At 55.5% G+C, this 23312-nt stretch overlaps 2 protein-coding genes across 2 annotated transcripts; both read right to left on the reverse strand.

The window, feature by feature from the left end:
* Positions 1–833: 833 nt before the first annotated feature.
* On the reverse strand, positions 834–8960 carry cdr2l (cerebellar degeneration-related protein 2-like). Its single transcript, XM_056609423.1, is given in 6 exon segments — positions 834–2656; positions 2658–2976; positions 3701–3865; positions 4952–5100; positions 5493–5605; positions 8793–8960. Coding segments are annotated over 6 exon segments (1428 nt in total). The 5' UTR covers positions 8872–8960; the 3' UTR covers positions 834–2053.
* Positions 8961–9420: 460 nt separating this feature from the next.
* recql5 (RecQ helicase-like 5) lies at positions 9421–23027 on the reverse strand. Its single transcript, XM_056608056.1, has 20 exons — positions 22832–23027; positions 22466–22587; positions 21862–22377; positions 21255–21351; positions 20722–20833; positions 19936–20098; positions 19744–19826; positions 16068–16286; positions 15384–15486; positions 14854–14890; positions 14418–14476; positions 13966–14036; positions 13569–13659; positions 12743–12949; positions 12093–12461; positions 11881–12062; positions 11735–11780; positions 11334–11588; positions 10610–10682; positions 9421–10402 (listed from the first exon to the last, which is right to left on the reverse strand). Exons 1-20 carry the CDS (start codon positions 22923–22925, stop codon positions 10296–10298), a joined length of 3006 nt encoding a protein of 1001 aa, XP_056464031.1. The 5' UTR covers positions 22926–23027; the 3' UTR covers positions 9421–10295.
* Positions 23028–23312: the final 285 nt, after the last annotated feature.

Here is a 23312-nt window from a genome sequence, read left to right on the forward strand (position 1 = left end):
TGTATTTTGTGAGTATTTGGTTAATGCTGCGATGCCATTGGCCTGCAGAAGGTCATACCAAAGATGCCCCCCCCCCTCCTGACCCCACCTGTTGTGAGGCTATGGGGGTCAAGGGTCACAATGACCAAACGTGCACCATCATGGTATCCTGGTGATGTTGTGTATTTCTTTTTTGGTATTGTGTAATTGGACAGATGCTTCACCGGTTAACTCTTGGTGTGTCTGATTACCGGTCCACCTTGTTGCTGACCTGTTGATCTAAAACCCGTTGATTCCTCGCTTAATGACCTTCAACCACAATGTGAGCTGGTTCCTCGTCATCACACGCAGTGTGAGAGGAGGAACCAGCTGGTCTGACTCCCTCCTCTACTGGTCTGACTAGGAGGGAGTCAGACCAGTAGAGGAGGGAGTCGGACCAGTAGAGGAGGGAGTCAGACCAGTAGAGTCAGACCTGCGCTGCCTTACAGGAAATGGAGATCCCTTGCAGAAGGATGACCCAATATATATTTAAGCCGTTTGCCTTCAGGAAATATAATTTTGTATGTCCCTATACTGTGTATTCCCCAAGATGAATTGTATGCCTGCAGAACCCTGGAGAACCTGATCCCCGCTCGGTGTTCAGGGCTGACCTGTGTCTATAATAAAGGGTTTGAATGTGCCGGCATAGTGCAAGTGTTTATTCACACCACCATTCATGTGCTCGTCATAATGGATTCATCAGTGGGTTGACCCCCCCCCCTCTGATTGGACGACCAAAGAAGGGGGGGGGGGGATCCAGGGGACATGTGCGGGTTGTGTTTCTGCTTTGGTTCAACAAATCAAAACCACTTTAATTCGACGTATGCTTTAATCAAACAATGTTTGGCCTTTTACAACAGAACCTCCCAGCTGACAAAATTGAGGTTTCTCATTGGACGACACTCAGGACATCGGGTTGAGTCAGCTTCCCTGACGCAGTATTGCATGCTGGGTGGGGAAACCCACCTCTGTTGCCATGGCGCATTGGCTCGGGTCTCCGTTGGGGGAGGAGTGAGTGGTAGGCCATGTTGTGTTGGAGATGGCAGTCCTCTGATTGGCTGACGGACCGCTGGTTCAACCTGTTGTGCATCGACCAATCGGTGGGCTACAGGTTAAACCAGCCGCCACCGCACAAACTCATGGACATCGCCACAACGTCGGTCCAGGGTCCAAGCAGCCAATGACAGGCCTGCTGTGTGGCAGTGACTGTAGCGCAGCGAGGTCAGTGTGCTCCGTGTGGTTAACACCTGCTCATGTAGAGGTCAATGTGGAGCGTGGGATTATTTTGCTGTTGTGGAACAAACTAGCAACTTTCAATCATTATATTTTCTAGCCCAGTATCTGGACAGCCACTGAGAGAGGGCAGTAAGGGAAACTCTTCCTCCGTAGTGTCACTCAGTCAGTGAACCACATCACAAACGGGTCCTCATTCGTGGCAGGAGGCCAGCGCTTGTGTCAGAGTATTTCCAGTGTTAGTCGCAGTGCTTTAGTTTTGACAGGAGCTCAAACAAAGCATCTCACTTTTTACAGCAGTGAGACGGGATTTGGCGCATTTTCATTTTAGAGGAATTAGAAATGAGCAAGTGCAGATACCGGTAAACATCCCTTCATTTCTAACCAATCACGACACAACACACAGACCTTTGGAACGGCCCTGTCTTTGGTGTGACAGGCAGCCACTTAGAACCAATCACAATCAGCCATCGTGTAACCTGGGTTTCGCTCAGGGTACCATCGGGTTAATCTTAAAACACGACCAAACAATTAAACCAACGGGCAAGCAAACGAGCAGCATCGTTAACGCTGAGGGGGGGCGAGGGGGGGGCCCAGGGCCGCAGCGCTGTAAGACGCCCCGACGCTGAGGGACCTCCCAGGACCGCACGTTGGCGTGGCGACGGTGGGAGCTGCGTCGGCATGGAGGCCGTCGACCAGGATGGGGATGGGAGCTCCGTTGGCGTGGCGACCGAGGAGGATGGGAGCTCCGTTGGCGCGGCGACCGTCCCCCGGGGGGAGGAGCTCCGTCCCGGCCCGCCTCTCACTTGGCGCGCTTGCGGCCCTTGTGGGAGGAGTTTATGTGGACCTTGGTCTTCTGCAGGCGGGAGAAGATCTCCTTGAAGAGCGTCTTGTACTCGGGCGCGTTCTGCCCCAGACGCTTGTCCACCTGCTCCACCTGCCGGCTCAGCCCCTCCAGGGCCTCGGGGGTGGAGGGGGGCGAGGGGGGCCCGGCGCAGGCCCCGCCCTCCGCGCCCCCGGAGCCCCCCAGGCTGTAGTCCTTGACGGAGGGGTCCCGGGACACGGGGCGGGAGGTCTGCACCCCGGCGTGGCAGAGCCCCTCCTCGTGGCGCCGGCACTTGCCCAGCAGCTCCTCGTACTTCTCCAGCAGGGCGTGGTACTGCTCGTCCACCTCGCTCAGGATGGACATCCCCCGCCGGCCGCGCGCCACGTAGCCGCCGCCCCCCCCCCGCCGCCCCGCCCCCCCCTCCTCCCGGCCCGAGATGGCGTTGAGCGCCGTGTCGCTGCAGCTCTTCCTGACGGGCCCCTCCCCCCCCCGCGCGGCCCCGCCCCCCCCCTCCGGCTCCGCCTCCTCGGGCGTGTCCGTCTCGGGCGTGTTGGCGAGGAGGGCGTGCTCCAGGTCGCCCGCCGCCGCCCCGCCCCCCCCCGCCCAGCAGGAAGGCCCGCGAGCGCCGCAGCTGCTGCATCTCCTCTAGCTCCGCCTCCAGCTCGCGGACGCGGAGCCGGCAGCCCTCGGCCCCCAGGAGCCGGCGCTCCAGGGCCTCCAGCTCCCGCAGCGCGGCGGCGCAGTCGCGCTCGGCGCCCTCCCGCCGGCCGCGCTCCGCCGCCATGTTGTCCCGCAGCGCGGCGAGGGAGTCCTGCAGCCGGCGGTGCTCCTGGTCGGCGGGGGGGGGCTCCAGCAGGTCCACGCTGCCCGGGTGGGCCACCAGGAAGCCGTCCTCGTACCTGGGGGGGGGTACTTAAGTGTAAGGATATGATCTGTAGTGTCTGATCCTCTGAGACGCACGGCGCCACGGGAGGAAATGGATCCTCAAGGCCTCAACCAACCCAAACATAGAAAGGGTTTCCACACACATTCAACAACAGAGTGTGTGTGTGGAGGACTCTTATTGTGGTGGAGTGGTGAGTGTGTGTGTGTGGAGGACTCTTATTGTGGTAGAGGGGTGTGTGTGTGTGTGTGGAGGACTCTTATTGTGGTAGAGGGGTGTGTGTGTGGAGGACTCTTATTGTGGTAGAGCGGTGAGTGGTGTGTGTGGAGGACTCTTATTGTGGTAGAGGGGTGTGTGTGTGTGTGTGTGTGTGGAGGACTCTTATTGTGGTAGAGGGGTGTGTGTGTGGAGGACTCTTATTGTGGTAGAGCGGTGAGTGGTGTGTGTGGAGGACTCTTATTGTGGTAGAGGGGTGTGTGTGTGTGTGTGTGTGTGGAGGACTCTTATTGTGGTAGAGGGGTGTGTGTGTTTCTGTGTGGAGGACTCTTATTGTGGTAGAGGGATGTGTGTGTGTGTGTGTGTGTGTGTGGAGGACTCTTATTGTGGTGTGTGTGTGTGTGTGTGTGTGTGTGTGTGTGTGTGTGTGTGTGTGTGTGTGTGTGTGTGTGTGTGTGTGTGTGTGTGTGTGTGTGTGTGTGTGTGTGTGTGTGTGTGTGTGTGTGTGTGTGTGTGTGTGTCACCTGGGTGCGGTGCACAGCTCCTTCAGGCAGGGGAAGGAGCTGACGGTCTTCCTCCTCTCCTTCTTCTCCCTCCGCACCCGGAGCTCCTCCAGCGTGCGGAGCTCCTCCACGCGGCCAGACAGCCCGTCCACCTGGGCCTGCAGCGCCTCCGTGGTGCCCGTCAGCCTGCACACACAGACAGACAGACAGACAGACAGAAAGACGATTGCCATAATGTTAGATCAATAGCTCTTCCGTCGTATTCCCTCAGCCTCTGATCAGCAAACTGGTCTGTCCACTGGGGTGACCACTAGTCGGACCACTGGTCGGACCACTAGTCTGACCACTAGTCTGACCACTGGTGGGACCACTGGTGGGACCACTGGTGGGAGCACTGGTCGGACCACTGGGGTGACCACTGATGGGACCTCTGGTGGGCCCACTGGTTTGACTGGGCCAACAACAGCAGCCCTGTTCTGATGAACACAGAGCTGCTCTCAGGCAGCATCAGCCCGCTGAGCCCTCAGTCGTTGTAATCGCTGCTTTGGAAACAGTCAGTAAGACCGACTTACAGGTCGGAATGCTCCGGGGATTATTGATACAGGACTTGTTGTGTTATGCAACAACGCGCGGCCCGGGCCACAAACACGATGCTGGTGTTAAAGAAACGCTCAAGAAACACGAGACGGGAGAACGGCAGCTCAGAGGCGTCTGAACATCACCCGACTCTCTCCTCTCCCCGAGGGTCGGCTCTCCCTCTGACGTCAAATATAGTCTCTGATAGGAGGCCTGGCTCTCTGAAAGAGGGAGTGAGGGAGTCATTCAGTGAGTGAGGGAGAGGGTGAGGGCTGACCGGTGCATCTTCTGATTGGAGGCCTTGCTCTGTGAAAGAGTGTGAGTGAGTGAGTGTGTGAGGGAGTCATTAAGTAAGAGCGGGAGTGAGTGTGTGAATAAGTGAGTGAGTGAGAGGGTGAGTGAGTGAGAGTGAATGGGTCAGTGAGTGAGAGGGTGAGGGTGTCATTGAGTGAGGTAGTGAAAGGTTGAGTGAGTGAGGGGGTGAGTGATGGAGAGGGTGAGTGAGAGGGGGAGCTCTCTCTCACCACTCTCACTCACTCAAGATCCACAGGTCAGCCTGTGGATCTTCTGGCAGGAGGCCTTGATCTCTGGTAGAGTGTGTGAGTGAGAGGGTGAGGCTGACCTGTGGATCTTCTGGTGCGAGGCCTTGATCTCTGGTAGAGTGTGTGAGTGAGGGGGTGAGAGGGTGAGGCTGACCTGTGGATCTTCTGGTGCGAGGCCTTGCTCTCCAGCAGCAGCTTCTCGTTGGTGATCTCCAGGGCGCGCGCTGTGACGTCCAGCTGCTCGTACACCTTGGCGTGCTGCTCGTTGACGTCCCGCAGAACCTCCAGCTGCTTGGCCAGGTACTGGGACACACACACACACACACACACACACACACACACACACACACACACACACACACACACACACACAGAGAGGGAGTGGATTACATCAGGGTCGATTATATAATAATACTGAACGATGGCTTCTATACAGTCATGAATAAAGACAGCAGGCCTAATGTGGAGTCACAGGCTGTAAAGAAATAGAAAAATGGTTTGGAAATCCGTGATGTGAAGTGATGCATTAAATTGAAGCCCTTTGGTTTTGGGAGGATCGCCCTGCTGTTCGACCTTCCACCACCAGGGGGAGATACAGCCGTGAAACAGCCTCAAACCCACGGCTGATGAGAGAGGACAGCATGGTGCCAGCTGTCAGTGCTCAGGCGTGCACGTGCGCACACGCACACACACACCTCTATCTCCTGGGCCTGGTCCTCGTTGATGATGTACATGTGCTGCAGCGAGTCCTCCAACTCCTTGTTGCGTTCCAGAAGAGTCTTCCCCAGCTCTGCTGCCAGGTGGAGGTCTGGGGGGGGGGCAGAGACACAGGGGGCTTTACACACTGACACACACACACACACACTGACACACGCACACACACGCACACACACACACATTGACCCAAGACCTCCATGCTGTGTGGGGATCAGGAAGGCACAGCAGGAAGGTGTTCCTCAGCCTCCTGTCTAATGAGTCGTCATCACGCATCCTCCTCATCACACTCAGTCCCCACAGGGAGGCCGGTGTTGTGAACACGGAGCTGCTGTGTTCATCTAAATACGGGGAAGGTGGCCTCAAAGTCCCCTTGGTGCAGCAGAAGAAAAGCTTCAAAGCGGTAACGTTTACAGAGGAAGGGTGGTCTGTAGAAAGAGACACCGATGTGACGTCTAGAAGGAGGTCCCAGACGGGGAGAGGAAGAGAGGCTGAGGGGAGAAGAGAACAGAGAGCAGAGAGAAGCACCCCAGGAGCCAAGGAAGAAGTAGAAGACCGCCAGGATGTATTTCTGTACGCTATGTGGGCTGATGAGAGCCCTAGTTACAGAGTGTGTGTCCGGCTCACTGCCCGCACACACGCGTCTGCTTCTGTACGGCATGAGAGGCCTCACGGCATTGTGTTCAACAAAAGACTGGACACACAACTACACCACGGGCAGCGTGTGAGACTGTACTCACATGTAGCTCGGAGTGACAGGGGTCAGCCATCGGGGGGGGGGGGGGGGGGGGGGGGGGGGGGGGGGGGGTGTGTGTGTGTGTGTGTGTGTGTGTGTGTGTGTGTGTGTGTGTGTGTGTGTGTGTGTGTGTGTGTGTGTGTGTGTGTGTGTGTGTGTGTGTGTGTGTGTCAGATGCATCCCGTCCCTCCCAACGTGCGGATCAGTTATGTAACTCATGTCGGGGAGGGGCGGGACAACCCTAGTGACTGCGATTAATGACCACCATCAGCAGTCATCTCGTGTATCGCCACGGCGACCTGTGTTGCACTGCTGGGGTCTCAGTGGGGGGGGGGGTGTCCCCCAGTCCCCCGTCCCTGGCGACCTGTAGGTCATTTACATTCAGGGCGTTTAGCAGGCACTTCTATCCAAAGCGGCGTGCGCAGATATTCAAAGGGTCCTCGATAACCGCCTTCAGAGACCTGTTCTCCGTCAGAGAGGTACGCCGGGGGTCTGCATCCCATCAGCACCTCGGACTCTGTAAACGGGGAACGTAATCTCCTACAGAGAACTCTGTGCTGAGGCTTAGGCCAGCTGTCTGTCTGGAGGTCTGTCTGAAGTGAGTCTGTCTGTCTGTAGTGATTCTGTCTGTCTGACTGTAGTGAGTCAGTCTGTAGTGAGTCTGTCTGTCTGACTGTAGTGAGTCTGTCTGTAGTGAGTCTGTCTGTCTGTCTGTAGTGAGTCTGTCTGACTGTAGTGAGTCTGTCTGTCTGTAGTGAGTCTGTCTGTAGTGAGTCTGTCTGTCTGTCTGTCTGGCTGTAGGTCTGTCTGACTGTAGGTCTGTAGTGAGTGTCTGTCTGTCTGACTGACTGTAGTGAGTCTGTCTGGAGGTCTGTAGGTCTGTCTGTCTGTCTGACTGTAGCTCTGTAGTGAGTCTGTCCGTAGCTCTGTAGTGAGTCTGTCTGAGTCTGTCTGTAGGTCTGTCTGTCTGTAGTGAGTCTGTCTGTCTGTCTGTCTGTCTGTCTGAGTCTGTCTGTAGGTCTGTCTGACTAGCTCTGTAGTGAGTCTGTCTGTAGGTCTGTCTGTCTGTAGGTCTGTCTGACTGTAGGTCTGTAGTGAGTCTGTCTGTCTGTCTGTCTGTCTGAGTCTGTCTGTAGGTCTGTCTGACTGTAGCTCTGTAGTGAGTCTGTCTGTAGGTCTGTCTGTCTGTAGTGAGTCTGTCTGTCTGTCTGTCTGTCTGAGTCTGTCTGTAGGTCTGTCTGTCTGTAGTGAGTCTGTCTGTCTGTCTGTCTGTCTGAGTCTGTCTGTAGGTCTGTCTGACTGTAGCTCTGTAGTGAGTCTGTCTGTAGCTCTGTACTGATTCAGTGACCGCTCCACTGCTCAATGTGTAGAACACAGTATTATATAACATGGACTATTTAAAGGGTTTACTGCACATGTACAAAGGACCTTTATGCATATTTCTAGGTGACATAATATAAAGGTTAATTAGGCCCGGTTAATTCGAGAATTAGGGCCGATAACAAACAAGGTTATATCGAAGATTATATTTCTATGGGGTGAAATTGTGCCTTAACCTCAATTTTTGATTTATGTAATTTCATGGCTGAACTGAATATGATCCCTGAAGCTAGTCTGAGCTGTGATGAGATCAGCTTAATGCTACAGACCCATTATTCACACACACACACACACACACACACACACACACACACACACACACACACACACACACACACACACACACACACACACACACACACACACACACACACACAATTCGTATTCATCAAGGTTGACTGCATGGAGTCGTTGCATGGATAGATGGAGGCCTTGACCTGGTCTTCGTGGTCCGCCCGGACATGTTGCCCGGGCTTGGTTCACAGATTGGATCAAGTCAGTCATTGAATCGAAGACTCGATTAATTTTTGTGTCTAATGCTCTCTAATGCTCTCTCTCTCTCTCTCTCTCTCTCTCTCTCTCTCTCTCTCTCTCTCTCTCTCTCTCTCTCTCTCTCTCTCTCTCTCTCTCTCTCTCTCTCTCTCTCTCTCTCTCTCTCTCTCTCTCTCTCTCTCTCTCTCTCACAGACTGCAAGAGACAGCCACCCCACCTAGGTATGATGAAATAGTCTTAGAAGCACACTGTTCAGGATTACAGGGGTCTCATCCACTTATGTGAGGAAGGGGACACAGACCCGAGGCCTGACCCTCTCTCTCATCTCTCTATTCGGAGGAGATCTCCGAGGAAGAGATCAAAATGATGAGCAGAACAGGAGAAGAAACTCAGACTAATGGATGGAGCTTGTGGAAAAACGACCAACGTTTAAATCGCTTAATTTGACTCATAAATAACAGTTATGTAATTATATAGTCGTTATTCATCAACCTAAATGTTGATTTATAAGACGCGGTCTCCTCCCGGTTTGATGATGCTCTGCTCCACTGACCCCACCAGGTTAACAGATCCAAGCCCATCAGAGTTAACAATCAGCGGTTCTGTTCCAGCTCCTCGCCGTAATAACATCCCACCCCCATGAGAACTGTGGACCTCAGGGGGATCTCCCTACCTTGTTCCAGGTCCCGCTGGTCGTACCAAGGCTCCTCATCCTCCGTCACGAACTCCTCCATCCCGCCCGGCCGGAGCATCGATGTGGTACCGCTGGGGATGCGAACCCAAACCGCCCGGAAGCAGAGCACGCCTCGCGAAGGAAAAAAATAACCAAACGGCGCAGACTCAGATGGAGTCGGCCTGTCCGCGGACCTAGGAGAGAGCACGTCGAACACCGCCCTCCGGGTGCACACCTGCGCGCGCTCAATTCACTAACGCCGTTATAAGCTGATCTTAAATTATATTAGGTAACATCCTTTCAAATGAACACCCGTGTCATTCTGACACTGAAATTCAGCTTCCGAGAACCACTAGAAGGTTTTCATCATCTCGTCTCCTCCCGTACCGCGCAGCAGCAGCGATGATGTCATGGTGGACGGGCACAGTGGGGGCCGTCAGCTGTTCGCGGACACGCCCCTCCGGGGGCGCGCACTGCGCCGACGTCTCCCCCTCTGCCCGGACGACCCGACCCGGGCATCACCGGCATTGTTCAGTTCAAACACACGGGGAGTCGGGGGTACGACCAAAATGGACCACATTAAGTAACACATTGATTAACTCATTAAGCAGAAGAGGAGATCCCACATCAGCACTAGATCTTTATTGTACAAAACAGCACTTTGCGGAGTTGGGTTTCCGTTTGCCCTAATGGACCACTGAGTGAGAGGAAAGAGGGGGGGGCGGGGGGAGACAGGAAGTCTCCCGTAACCATGCACTCAGGGCCGGTCCCCATGGCAACAGTAAAGCTCTTCCAACATGGAGGAGACTAGTGCTGATCAACAGAAACAGAACTCACACATCACTACATGAACACGGGGTCAGAGGAACCGAGACCAACCTAGAAGGACTGCTCTACACACAGAGCTTTACCTTCGGTAACGAGCTGTGTGGGTTTAATTAAGGTAACGAGCTGTGTGGTTTTAATTAAGGTAACGAGCTGTGTGGTGGAACCGTCCGCCGCTGGTCATTATGTTAGTTTGGTTTCAGAACGTTCCAGAGGTTCCAGAGGTTCCAGAGCGTCAGCCACTGCCAGCAGCAACGAGCACCAGCAAGACGACGCCTTCTGGGTTAGTGAGTCATCATCATTCAACCTCAAGTCCGGCTAACGTCTGGCTAACGTCCGGCTAACATCGGGCTAATGTCCAGCTAATATCTGGCTAACATCGGGCTAATGTCCAGCTAATATCTGGCTAACATCGGGCTAATGTCCAGCTAACATCGGGCTAATGTCCAGCTAATATCTGGCTAACATCGGGCTAATGTCCAGCTAATATCTGGCTAACGTCTGTCAGCTCTACGTGAGTCGGTGTTCAAGCCACCGGCCGTCGGCGGGGTTCGGTGTGGTCGTGTCCGAGCAGCAGAACCACAGGAAGTGGCGGGAGGAGGGGGGGCGGGACTTCCCTCGTCAAGTCGCGAGAGGAAGAGGAGGCACTGATGATGAAGAGCACGCGGCCGCCCGCCGCTACGTGGGCCCCTGGGGGACGCGGAGGAACGCCCAGTCGGCCTCCGCCTTGCAGCGTGACACGCCCCCGAAGAACTGACGGATCAGAGCCTTGGCCTCCGCCTTCACTGTGAGTGAGACAGACAGACGGACAGACGGACAGACAGACAGACAGACGGACGCAGTATTAGAACAGCTGTTGCAGTTATTAATCATGGTCAATATTTGGGAACAGAGTTAACATTTAATAAATACAGCTGAAATATGAGAGCGTTGTGTATCCAGACTTTTGGAGTACAACCTGCCGGACTGTATTCCACATGGGCGGGGCTTACCTTGGCCCCTCCCTCGGCTCCGCCCCTCGGCCAGGAGGTGAGACAGGTGGCGGGCGAACGCCTTGAACAGCTCCTTCAACACAGACCAGCGCAGCTCGTTAACCCCCGGGCTGCCGACGGCCCGCAGACATCAGAGAGGCAGAACCCATGGTCGAATTTTACGTCTGGTCGATCATTTGTGTCCTCGTCACCTCGTTCTAAAAACGTCTCGAGTGTAACCGGGCGCATTAACATACTTTTTAACTACCCCTGCCCCTCCCCTTTGGGCAGAACTGCCCCCGCCCCTCACCGTGGGGGAGAACTGCCCCCGCCCCTCACCGTGGGGGAGAACTGCCCCCGCCCCTCACCGTGGGGGAGAACTGCCCCCGCCCCTCACCTTGGTGGAAAACTACCCATGCCCCTCACCGTGGGGGAGCACTGCCCCCGCCCCTCACCGTGGGGGAGAACTGCCCCCGCCCCTCACCTTGGTGGAAAACTACCCATGCCCCTCACCTTGGTGGAGCACTGCCCCCGCCCCTCACCGTGGGGGAGAACTGCCCCCGCCCCTCACCGTGGGGGAGCACTGCCCCCGCCCCTCACCGTGGGGGAGAACTGCCCCTGCCCCTCACCTTGGTGGAGAACTGCCCCCGCCCCTCACCTTGGGGGAGAACTGCCCCCGCCCCTCACCGTGGGGGAGAACTGCCCCCGCCCCTCACCTTGGTGGAGAACTGCCCCCGCCCCTCACCTTGGTGCAGAACTTGCCCTGCTTGTAGAAGGGGTCCAGGCAGTGGACCACCACGTCCGCCACCTCCTTCAGGGTCGCCGGCTTGGGGGGCGTGTCGCTGACCTTCAGCAGACTCTCCTCCACCTGGGGGTTAAAGGTCACCCTGCGCCTGCTGACGTCCTCCGGCTCCTCCCGGCCGTGCTGGGCGGGGGGCGGGGCCGAGGGCGGGGCCGAGGGCGGGGCCTCGCCGCGCCCGGCAGCTCCGTCACCTGAGGGCTGAACGGAGTGTTGGTGTTGTAGTGGGTATTGGATTAGGGGCTTCAAAATAGGAGCCCCTTTAGCTCTAGCTGAGCTCGTCTGTAAGGCCTTCATGCTGCTTTAGACCTGAAACCAGTTCAAGGTTTAGAACCACAGAGACCTACCCTCTGGGCGGGAGGAGGTCCGGGCTCCTCGTCGGCAGGAGTCGGGCTGAGGGAGGAAGCAGACCCTGATTAACCCCAGAGGACAAGACTGATCACTGGCACCGAGCTCGTTACGGAGGCATCGTGTTACCACGGAGACGCCTTACTCTGCTGGCTTCTCCTCGTCCGGGTCAGCCGAGCCCCCGAGCCGGGCCCAGCCCCCCGTCCCAGGAACCTCCATCACATCATCATCGTCTTCGTCTTCATCATCCTCGATCAAGACCACGTCGGAGACGAAGGCGGTGTCCATGGCAACCGACTCCGCGGGGTCGTCGTCGTCGTCGTCGTCGTCGTCGCCGCCGCCGCCGCCGCCGCCGCCGCCGCCGTCGCCGTCTGTTTGCGGAGCGGCTTCTGCCTCTGGCGGGTGTCCCAGCGGACCCCCGGTTGCCGTGGGAATGTCCCCGGCGGTCTCAGGGCCCCCCCCGAAGTACAGCGAGATGCTGCGGGTGTTCTTGGCCGCCTCCTCCATCTTCTGCTGCTTCCTGCTGGGGGCGCGGCCCGCCCGGCTGGCCCCGCCCACGGGGTCCTTCACCTCCGTTGCCCCCGACGACGCGGCGGCAGCGGCGGCAGCAGGCTCCCCGGGAGTGTCGGGGTGGAAGCCCCCGCCCCCGGCGTCCCGCAGCTCCCGGGCCGTCTGGAAGGGGTCCGAGGACCCCCGCAGCCCCGCCCCCACCCTCTTACGCTTCAGCTGGGGGGGGGGAGGGGGGACAATTAGAGACGGCGTCACGGTGAATCAAACATCACTCAGGTGTAGGGGGGGGGGGGGGGGGGAGGGGGGACAATTAGAGACGGCGTCACGGTGAATCAAACATCACTCAGGTGTGGTGGGTGTGGTGAGGGGGTGGAGGGGGGGGGGGGGTCTGAGTGTGTGTGGGGGGGGGGGGGGGGGGGGGTCTGAGTGTGGTGGGGGGGGTGAGGGTGAGGTGTGGATGTGATGTGGGTGTGTTGAGGGGGTAGCGGGGGTCTTACGGAGTAGACCTGGTAGGCGGTGGTGAAGCCCCCCAGCTCCCCCGGAGGCTGATGGGAGGAGCTCGACCCGGAGGAGGAGGAGTCCACCCCCGTCGCCATGGAGACACCAGAATCACTGCTGGTCCGGTCGGAGGCCCCGCCCTCCTTCTCTTCTTCTGCTCTTCCCGTGGCGGTCGTCATGGCGGCGCCTTTCTTCACCTCCGACACCTCCAGAGACAAACGGTGTTAGGGTCAGGGCTCCAGCGTCCCCTGATCAATACCTGATATCAGACGGCTCTGTGGGAGGGTGGGCCCGTCTGCCTGGACACCTGCAGTGCATCGACCAATCAGGAAGCCCAGCCAAGTTCAACCAGCCTCCCCCCACACTCAGAGACCTCCAGCCTGGCAGCCCGGAGCCCCAGGCCATGTGTCACCGTCTGGAGGCCGACGGTGAACCGGCCCCAGCCCAGCGCCCTGCGACCTCGTCTGGAGGAGCCCAGTGAGCCCCCATCACGCTACAGTATTACTGGAGCTCTGCGTTTTAGATATCCGTTTGTATGCTGGGTCATAATTCAGCCCCAGGAAGGGTTCAGAAGGTCAACATGAGGGCCCTCAGGAGGTCAACATGAGGGCCCTCAGGAGGTCAACATGAGGCCCCTCAGAAGGTCAACATGCGGGGCCCTCAGAAGGTCAACATGCGGGGCCCTCAGGAGGTCAACATGAGGGCCCTCAGGAGGTCAACATGAGGCCCCTCAGAAGGTCAACATGCGGGCCCTCAGGAGGTCAACATGAGGGCCCTCAGGAGGTCAACATGAGGGCCCTCAGGAGGTCAACAAGAGGGGGATACCTTCTTCAGGACGCCGGCCTTGTACAGGTTGGAGGACTTGCTGCTCTTGAAGACCTCGTACTCCAGGTCCACGGAGAGGGAGACCACGTCGCTGAGCGGAGAGGAGGGAGACGGTAGGGTTAGAGGGGCGGAGCCCAGGGGTTAAAGGGGCGGGGCATAGGGTTAAAGGGGTGGAGCTTAGGGTTTAGTGTCACTTGGCGCTGAGATTGCAGGATCCCACCAACAGAACGTCTATAAAGGGCTCGTTCTTAGGGAGCGAAAACACCTTTCTCATTTTCATGGAATATTATATTCAATTTCTCTTCCAAGTCCGTTACAATAAAAGCCACTTAATTCGACACTGCCCCTTTAAATCCTGTTTGTATGTGTGTGAGACTGTGTGTGTGTGTGTCATTACTTGTAGGTCTTTTCCGCCCCCTGGTGGCCGTAGAGCGCTTCCTGCAGCAGAGAGAGGCAATGCTCCCTGGCCTGGAATCACAACGCATCATCATTAATTCATGTCCGGCAAGTAAAAACCATTCAGATGAATCATAAAATAGAGACTGCTTAAAGGATGGCTTGAAGTTGCTTATTTATTTATCAAACACACATTTCTTATGATCAATCACGATCTAATTGTGACAACCATGGGGATTTCTACGGGCTTGATCAATTAAATAATAATCTGAATGTTTACAATGTTTACAGAACTAATTCAAGAAAGCGCCATAAACTATCCAACCCCTCAGAACCACGTCCAACACCACGGCAACACGGCTCCAGCTTAGAACCCAGAGGGGCGAGGTCCCACAGAACACCACCAGGTGGCGCCCTTCAGGCCGTTCGTGTGAGGGTTCGCCCTGCACCCACCTTCACGGTCAGGCGTGGAACCTTCCGGCTGCTGGCATCCCTTAACGGACAGTCCTCATCTAGAACAACAACAACAACAACAACAACTTGAGCCTTCTTTAGACGAAGCTACTGCTTCAGTCAGGGTGACAACACCCCCATCTGTACGATCACAATCAGCCCTGACATCCCCCCCCCCCCCCCCCCCCCACTGAGCGCGTGAGTTAGACCCGCTGCCCCCCGGCCCGCCTCCTGGCAGCGTCCCGGGCCGGACTCAGAGACCGCCGCCGCCACCGAGCCGCTAGCGCTAGCGTCTGGTCTGAACACCGCTGATGTTTGTGTGTGACTCTGGACATCGATTTCAAAAAGCCTTCCTCATCTAGTGTGTTCCTCATCTAGGGTGTACACAGAGCGGTCGCCCCTGGAGGGGGGGGTCCTAGGATGGGGGGCACCTCACCTGGGAGGGTAAAGTCTTCTTTGGATCCTTCAGACACCTGAAAGAAATGAAACACAAGATAGAAATATGGGGCATACTGTGAACTGCCTTCACTGTGTGTGTGTGTGTGTGTGTGTGTGTGTGTGTGTGTGTGTGTGTGTGTGTGTGTGTGTGTGTGTGTGTGTGTGTGTGTGTGTGTGTGTGTGTGTGTGTGTGTGTGTGTGTGTGTGTGTGTGTTCATCCAGAGAGCACTGAGCAAGATGAACTGTTACCGACTGTTGTTGCCCCGAGAGACGCACACACCTGTCTGGCAGATGTGGAGACAAACAAACAGTACGCAGTGTGGCTGGGCTCTGGGGCGCTTCTAATGGAGAACACACCGTTCAAATATGCAGACTGTCTGCAACACACACACACACACACACACACACACACACACACACACACACACACACACACACACACACACACACACACACACACACACACACACACACACACACACACACACACACACACACACACACACACACACACACACACACACACACCTTGCGCAGGTTCATTTGCTTCTTGAAGAGGTTGCCAAACTGCTTCTTCCTCAGTAAAGGGTCTTCGTCGCCGCTGCCTCCCTCCTCGCCCTCTTCATCGTGCCTGGGGGACACAAAGCCTCCGGTTACCCCCAGCAGCCGAGCGCCTGACGCTAACACAGCCCAACTCTAAGGGGCACGTGGAGACCAGGGTGAGAGCGGGTGTCATTGGTCTCAGGGTATGTATATAAAGACGTTTCACACGGCCAAATAGGACCGTCTTATGCACTTCTTTTTCCCGGCATGGTCCGCGCGTTCACACTGCACGAGGAACATCGCCGGATTGAGCTAGCACCTCAATTGACCCTCCCTGACCCTACACACATCAGCGGTTTCGGGTGACCTTTGAGGTGTTGCTGCGTTGCCTGGAGACAACGCAGCGACATCAACATGAGCAGTTCTAACTGGAGGGACGGGGAAATCTGTGAGCTGCCGACCATCATGGGGGAGAAGGGGGAGGCAGTCGCATCAAACGACGACGGGGAAAGAGGGTCGGTGCTCTCTACGATTAAGACATGTTTTTATCCTTTGGATAGAAAACAAGTGGTCAGCTAAATGAAGTTGTATGTTGCATATGTTTTCTCACTAGGAAATAGTTAAGTGTTTTTATCCTACACTTAGATGTACACTGGACTGGCGTCCTACCTCTCGAAGCCGTAGCCCTTCCTGCCGCCGGCGTAGAGGTCGCGGTCGAAGCCGAAGGCGCCCGGGGGGGCCTGGCTTTGGGCGCCCGCGATGCGCGTCCCGGCCGACGCCTTCTCCAGCTGCGCCCGCACCTTCCTGGGGTCGCGGCAGAAGTCGCAGGCCCCGGAGCAGCTGGGGGGCGCGTTGCCGAAGAACTTGGAGATGGTGGCGTGACGGCAGCTGGGGGGCGCACGCTCGTTAGCAGAGGAGGACTGGGGGGGGGGGTCAGGACTGGGGGGTCAGGACTGAGGGGTCAGAGCTGGGGGGTCAGGGCTGGGGGGTCAGGACTGGGGGGTCAGGACTGGGGACCCAGCCCACTGGGACCAGGACCCAGCCAAATGGGACCAGGACCCAGCTCACTGGGACCAGGACCCAGCCCACTGGGACCAGGACCCAGCCCACTGGGACCAGGACCCACCTCCAGGACCCATCCCACTCAGTCAACAAAGATGTGTATCCTAAACTAGAATCCTCTGCCAAGTGTGATATAACATGAGTACAGCCCCAGCTGATACGTAGAACCTGTTTAGTGAGTATTATGGGCGAGGTGAATTGACATAGCATCGTGGTTTAATACTAAATCTCAATATTCCTGACACTGTTTCTACAGTAGATCATAGTTCAGTTCATGACGAACGCAGAAGCTAATTAAATCAAGACGACAAACAATTGCAGATTAACAAGTTCAGTGCCAGCCGGTCGCTCTCAATGCCAGCATGGAGGTTCCACCACACAAGGTCTGCTGGAGAGAGCAGAACACTGTGTCCCACTCCTCTCCGTCCTAACCAGAGAGAGGAGGTGAACCAGAGAGAGGAGGTGAACCAGAGAGAGGAGGTGAACCAGAGAGAGGAGGTGAACCCTGTCTCCCACTCCTCTCCGTCCTAACCAGAGAGAGGAGGTGAACCAGAGAGAGGAGGTGAACCAGAGAGGAGGTGAACCAGAGAGAGGAGGTGAACCAGAGAGGAGGTGAACCAGAGAGAGGAGGTGAACACTGTCTAACACGGTGCCTCTCCGTCCTAACCAGAGAGAGGAGGTGAACACTGTCTCCCACGGAGCCTCTCCGTCCTAACCAGAGAGAGGAGGGCAAACAGAAGGAGTACAGGCGACCAGAACAAGGAGATAACACCTGTAAGCTCAGGCAGTGGAGAGAGACTCACTTTAACTCTCTCTCTCTCTCTTCTCTCTCTCTCCAAGCCGGCTGTGGTGAGGATGGGAGGAAGGGGGCGTGGCCTGACCTGGCCCCTCCTCTCCCCTGACACGCTGCTGGCTGAACAACACAGACAGAACACCACCACTCGCAGGAGGCTCTGAACTGGGAGGACTCCACACTCCAGGTAAGAACCCTTTAAGTGTCCTCTCCCCGTCTGGTCCAGGAGGCCAGCCCTTCTAGAGATCCCCACAGGGGGGGACCACCTCAGACGTGTTTGATGACGGGGATGAGGGCTTCCTGGGTGTAGGGCAGTGGGCCAGTCTGTGTGGACCGCAGAGACAGTAACGGGGTGTGCAGAGGCTCGTCCGCGTTTAAACCCAGAGTGTGACCCACGGCCGAGGGAATGTGAGGAATGCCTCCAGGTTTTCCCCAGACGTCGGCCGCCCCTCCCTGGGAGGCGTGGAGGCGCTGGGAGACTCAGATGACACACGCAGTATTCGACGTGCGTGTGCGATATTTAGGGAACGGGTGAACTCGTTGGCGTAGCCTTCAGGCTCATCGTATCAGTATGGAACATCTGCCTGAGGTGAAACCGTTCACAACATTTAATGCGTCATTAGTAATTAAAAATATGATCAAAGATAAAGTTCAAAACAAAGTTGTTCTTGGTAAAACTACCAGCGAGAACCATGAAGTGATCAATAGTTCTCCATCGCTGACCCTGTGGCCAACGTTGACCTTCTGTTGACGAGCTGTCATGTGACCTGTCCTCTTGACAGGTCACATGACAAGAGCCTTGGGGACCCCTGTTATACAGGAGAAGTCGCAGGAGTCTAACCAACCATTTTTATTGTTGTAAAGGTCTTATAGACGCCCTGTACGTACGACCGGCTGTTAACAAACTGAGCTCTGCTGGAGCTCTCCCACCTCCGTCCACACCAACGCCTCCGTCCACAGCAACGCCTCCCTCGCTTATACTCCACTTCAGAGAAAGTCAGAGACACTCGGCAAGAAAAACCACATGCTTTGGCCCGGCACACTCCCTAAGACGTTTCAGAAGTAAGTCTCAGAAATGCAGATAATTCACTCATACTACACACCCACCCAGGTAAAGGTGGACTGAGCTGAACACACTCCTGTACCCCGTTGGACCTTAGGGAGCGTTCCGGTCCCCCCAGTGACCCCCCCGCCCGGCAGCATGGAGGCCCGCGAGCAGACCCTCAGCCTGCTGAACACGCTGTGGTCCAAGCTGCAGGGGCTCCCCAACGCGGACCCCCTGGAGCTGGGGGCCTTCTTCATCATCCTGGCCTTCATCTGTGAGTCCCGCCCCCCCGGGGCCCCTGGTGGGGCCCTCAGGTCCACTGTGGGCCCCTGGTGGGTCCTCAGGTGTGTTGATCTGTCGGTGAGTGCCTGACCGTCTGTCCCTCACCCCCCCAGTGCTCGTGGTCCTCATGGTGGTCCTGGCCTCTCTGTCCTGCTGCTGCTGCTGCTGCAAGCCCAAGGGGGCCCGGATCTGAGCCCCGAGCCGGTCTACAGCGACCCGGGACCGGTCTACAGCGACCCGGGACCGGTCTACAGGAGGCAACACATTCTGAGGCCTAACTCCACGGCTCGATAGAGAGAGGTCTCTCTCTCTCTCTCTCTCTCTCTCTCTCTCTCTCTCACTCTCACTCTCACTCTCACTCTCACTCTCACTCTCACTCTCTCTCTCTCTCTCTCTGTCAGTCAGTAAGGACCCTCAGAATGGGAGCTGATCTGAGAGGGGTCAAACAGCAGGACCTTTTGAGGCTGCTGGGTGATCTAAAGCTAAACATGGAGCCCGTAGACCGAGGTGTTTACTGCGGCGGCAGCAGTCAGCACGGCCCAGTGAGAGGGTAAACAGTGCGTTAGACCAGCCCTTTATCAACACGGCCACAGCTGGCAGATACTGACAAGGATATCCTGAAACACGTCCAAATAGAAACACACCATCACACACACACACACACACACACACACTTTCAGGAACATCCACATTCCGACAATTCAGATGTCCAATAATGCTGCCGTTGACCTGAATAAGGGGCGGGTCTCTTTGGTAATGAGCTTGTGTGCGTGTGCGTGTGTGTGCGTGTGTGTGCGTGCGTGTGTGTGCGTGTGCGTGCGTGTGCGTGTCATGCAATGCCCTGGGCTTAGCTGGAAGCTTGATTCTAAATGAGGATGAGTCATAATCAAAACGTCTTCTCTAAAAACTCACTAGAGATGTAAACAACCCAAAATCTTGGGAGTTGATGTTAGTTTTGCTAACCAAACCAAAGCTCTAATGTTCAACTCTGCCCTCTGCCGTTTGTAAATGATATACAAATAATGTTTAGAGCGAGGCCTATGAAAGTCTTTATGGTATTAGTATTAGTATTGATCCACTTCATCATGCATGTCTGGTTGTGTGTGCGTTTGTACCTTATGTAAAAACTAATAAAAAGGGATCTGAACTCAAAGCCCGCTCACCTTTCCTGCGTGCAGAACGACACCATGGCCTCGAAGTCCTTGATCCCCGACTTGTCCGTCTCCTTCTGAGCCCCCCGCTTCCCCTGCAGAGAACCCCCCCAACGTGTGAATAGGGGTCTATAGAGCTTTAGAAGGGGCCGGTGCCGGGCGTCCTGCAGGGGCGTCCTGCAGGGGGCGCTACCTGCTTGCTACCTGCTTGCGGCCGGCCTCCTTGCGGATGAGGAAGAGGAGCTGATCCTTGTCGCGCGGGGAGTAGTAGGTCCGGCAGGAGGAGGGGCGCCCGTCTCGGCCCGCGCGCCCCGACTCCTGGTAGTAGCTGGCCAGGGACTTGGCCAGGTTCCAGTGGGCCACGAACCTACGGGGGGGGGGGCGCGACCACACGACACGCCGCGGCGTGGGAACGAGAGAACGTCAGGCATGGCTGAGGCCGACACACCAATCTATCAAAGCGATCAATCAGAGCTGAGAGTTAGCAGAACGTTGACAGAGAATCGGATCCTGTTTTCACGGTCTTTATGATGAATCTCCTGCGTAACGTGATGAGGAACAGTGGACATGCGTCTCTCGTCTCTCCACTGGGAGAAGGTCTGACACAGACCTGGAGAGTCTAACCTCTTCCACTGGAAAAACAAGGTTTCTTCCAAACCTATTCAATCTACTTGTTAAACATTTCACTTTGACTTCAATCCTTTCTGGATCGTCTTCCTCCTGGTTGGATAAAGGCATGTGTTTGATTCCTTAGACACTCCTGGTTTAAAACGTGACAAAGGTCAACATGTGCCAGTTGGATCTCAGGTGTTTCACTACAATATGAAATCGTCATTATGAAGTCAAAGTTGAGCAGAGGAAACCCAGCTGAGACATCCCATCGTCGGCTCACCTGAGGTTAGCCTAAACCCAGCTGAGATCTGCCCCTTCGTCCGCCTCACCTGAGGTTAGCCTAAACCCAGCTGAGATCTGCCCCTTCGTCCGCCTCACCTGACGTTGGCCTTGTCCACCCCCATCCCGAAGCTGATGGTGGCCACAATGACCAGCACCTTGCCCTGCATCCAGTCGCTCTGGACCTCCGAGCGGTCGGCCGTCTTCAGACCTGGAGGGCAGAGGGGTATAGAGAGAGGCTTTCACTGTGTGAGGACCTCCTTCTGTGTTATCATCACTGGGCTGGTGACGCTTTACAGTAAGGGCACATTCATTAACATTAGTCAATGCAGTGACACGCATTAATAGACAGTTAATTAAGAGTAAACTAATGGTCTAGTAATAATTAACGACTGGTGTTCATGTTAACTACGGTATTCTATGTATACATTATTGAATAGGGGAAGGGTTAATCATAGCACTAACACTTAATGCTATACAATAATACTTATTAATGCATTAACTAATGTGAATTACCAATTTATTAAGGTTCCCTTATTGTAAAAGGTTACCGATGGCTCTGAGTACTTTACGATTAGCATCCTCACAGATCAGGTGAGCTGACTCTATAGGCTGATGTGGGGGAGCCTGACCTGCGTGGTAGGCCTTGGACAGCACCCCCAGCTTGGTCAGCTGGTACGCCACCGTCTCACAGTTGTCTCTGGTCCGGCAGTAGACAATCCCACAGCCCTGCTCACACCAACACACGCAGGGTTCTGTTTCAGTTTCAAAACGAAACCGGCACTAAGCATCAACAGGATGTTTAGGACGATGCGTCTTTACGAAGTACTGAGAGCGAACATGAGGAGAAGAGGAGGATACTTGATAATAGTTTGTGTCTAATATTCTCAGATGACAATCCATTGATTCCAGGAAGTAAATACAGGCGTCACAAACCGCAACAATCCATCGCACGTCTGTTTACACGGCCAAAGGAAACACAGGCAATAGGCCTTGTAGCGACGCAGGTTCAATTCCCACCTGCAGTCCTATCACCCCCCCTCATCTACAACCCACAGCGCTCTCTTTACCCTCTTGTCCATAAAGGAATGCAACAAAAACAATACATTCATATTAATATCTTTTCAGCTCAGGACTTGGCAGGTCCTTGAAACGCGGTTAGATCTTAGACCTGGTCCCGGTGGGTCCAGTACCCCTGGTGGGTACTGGACCCACGGACCGGCTGCCGGCTGAACCCACCTGCTCCCCCCCGCCGGCGGCCAGCGCCTCCTTCACGAAGGCGTGCAGGTGGGCGTAGGGCTCCTCCAGCGCCTCCCTGAAGATGACGTCGTAGTGCAGGTTGCTGCGGAACACGGGCGTGGTGTAGCACAGCACGGCGTGCAGCTGCAGGGACTCCTCGATGTCCTTCTGCACCTTCTGGGGCGCCGTGGCCGTCAGCGCCACGCACACCACCCCCTTCAGACGCTTGCGCAGCTTGCCCAGCTTGAGGTAGTCGGGTCTGAAGTCGTGGCCCCACTGGGAGACGCAGTGCGCCTCGTCCACAGCCAGCAGCGACAGCAGCCGGCGGGACAGCAGGCCGGTCAGGCAGGGCTGGAAGGACGGCGACGCCACCATCTCCGGGGTGATGTAGAGCAGCTTCAGACGGGGGCTCTCGCTCTCCAGGTCCGAGAGGATCAGCCGACGCTCCCCGGCCGGAAGCTTGGAGTTGATGGAGCAGGCGGGAATGTTCAGCTCCCGGAGGTGGTCCACTTGGTCCTGGCGGGATAATGAGGAATGACGCCTCATCTAATGGACGATAGCTCTTAGCTAAACAAATGGTAATTTAACGGGGGTAAGGACTGACCTGAATGAGAGCGATGAGCGGCGATATGACCAGAGTGATGCCTTTAGACATGACCGCAGGGAGCTGGTAGCAGAGAGACTTTCCTGCTCCGGTGGGCATACACACAAACACATCCCGGTCCCCTGGAGAACATGTTCACTCTGTTATAGTAACAAGGCATCCGACATTTACAATTTACTTTAAAGCGACTGAAGCTCAACAATTTGTTTTTATAACTAAGTCGTATTTCCATAATTTTAAAAGGAACATATACAGTGTTTTGTTGTCTTAGTGACAGCCACTTAGTTGACACTAGCAGCTAATGCCTGGCTCATTAACCGGAATTATCTTCAGCTATCTTAGGGGAAAGGCTCAGGCTGTCCCTACCTTTGAGGACCGCTTTGACGACATCCTCCTGGAGCTTCGACCTGAAGCTATCGAAGCCGAAGTGCTTTTTTAAAGCCTCTTTTAACGAAGCCATCTGTGATCTTTGCTGAAGTTAAAGAATCCTCCTGGCTTTAAACATCCTCAGTGGGTCGCAGCGAGATGACGTCAAAGCATTCACGGACACTTGTAAGTGGATCGGAACTATCCGGACTTTTTTTTTTATTAACCTAGGAGGCATAATAATAAATAAATAGTAATAATCATAATATTATTTCAATTTCAGCCTTATACACATTTTTGTTGTTTAATACACCATCCACAACCGTCCAAGCCGCCATGTGTTTATGTTTTGTAATGAGAGCGCAACAACAGCTGTGATTGGACGACTGGTCCTCATGACGTAACGAGACACTTTTACTGGTGACAGAACAGAGTAGAATACTACGACAGGCCTGATACTGCCACGTTTTCATTCAGTCAG

Source organism: Gadus chalcogrammus, chromosome 2, assembly GCF_026213295.1.
Source record: "Gadus chalcogrammus isolate NIFS_2021 chromosome 2, NIFS_Gcha_1.0, whole genome shotgun sequence".
Taxonomy (NCBI): Eukaryota; Metazoa; Chordata; class Actinopteri; order Gadiformes; family Gadidae; genus Gadus; species Gadus chalcogrammus.

What these genes read in the sequence shown, in the direction of transcription:
- recql5 (XM_056608056.1), bottom strand. Translation starts at nt 22,925, where the DNA reads ATGGCTTCGTTAAAAGAGGCTTTAAAAAAGCACTTCGGCTTCGATAGC. An exon ending in TCGTTCTGCACGCAGGAAAG is followed by an intron (nt 16,287 to 19,743) that starts GTGAGCGGGCTT and finishes TGCGCCCCCCAG; the next exon opens with CTGCCGTCACGCCACCATCT. An exon ending in GACCTCCTCCCGCCCAGAGG is followed by an intron (nt 11,589 to 11,734) that starts GTAGGTCTCTGT and finishes CACTCCGTTCAG; the next exon opens with CCCTCAGGTGACGGAGCTGC.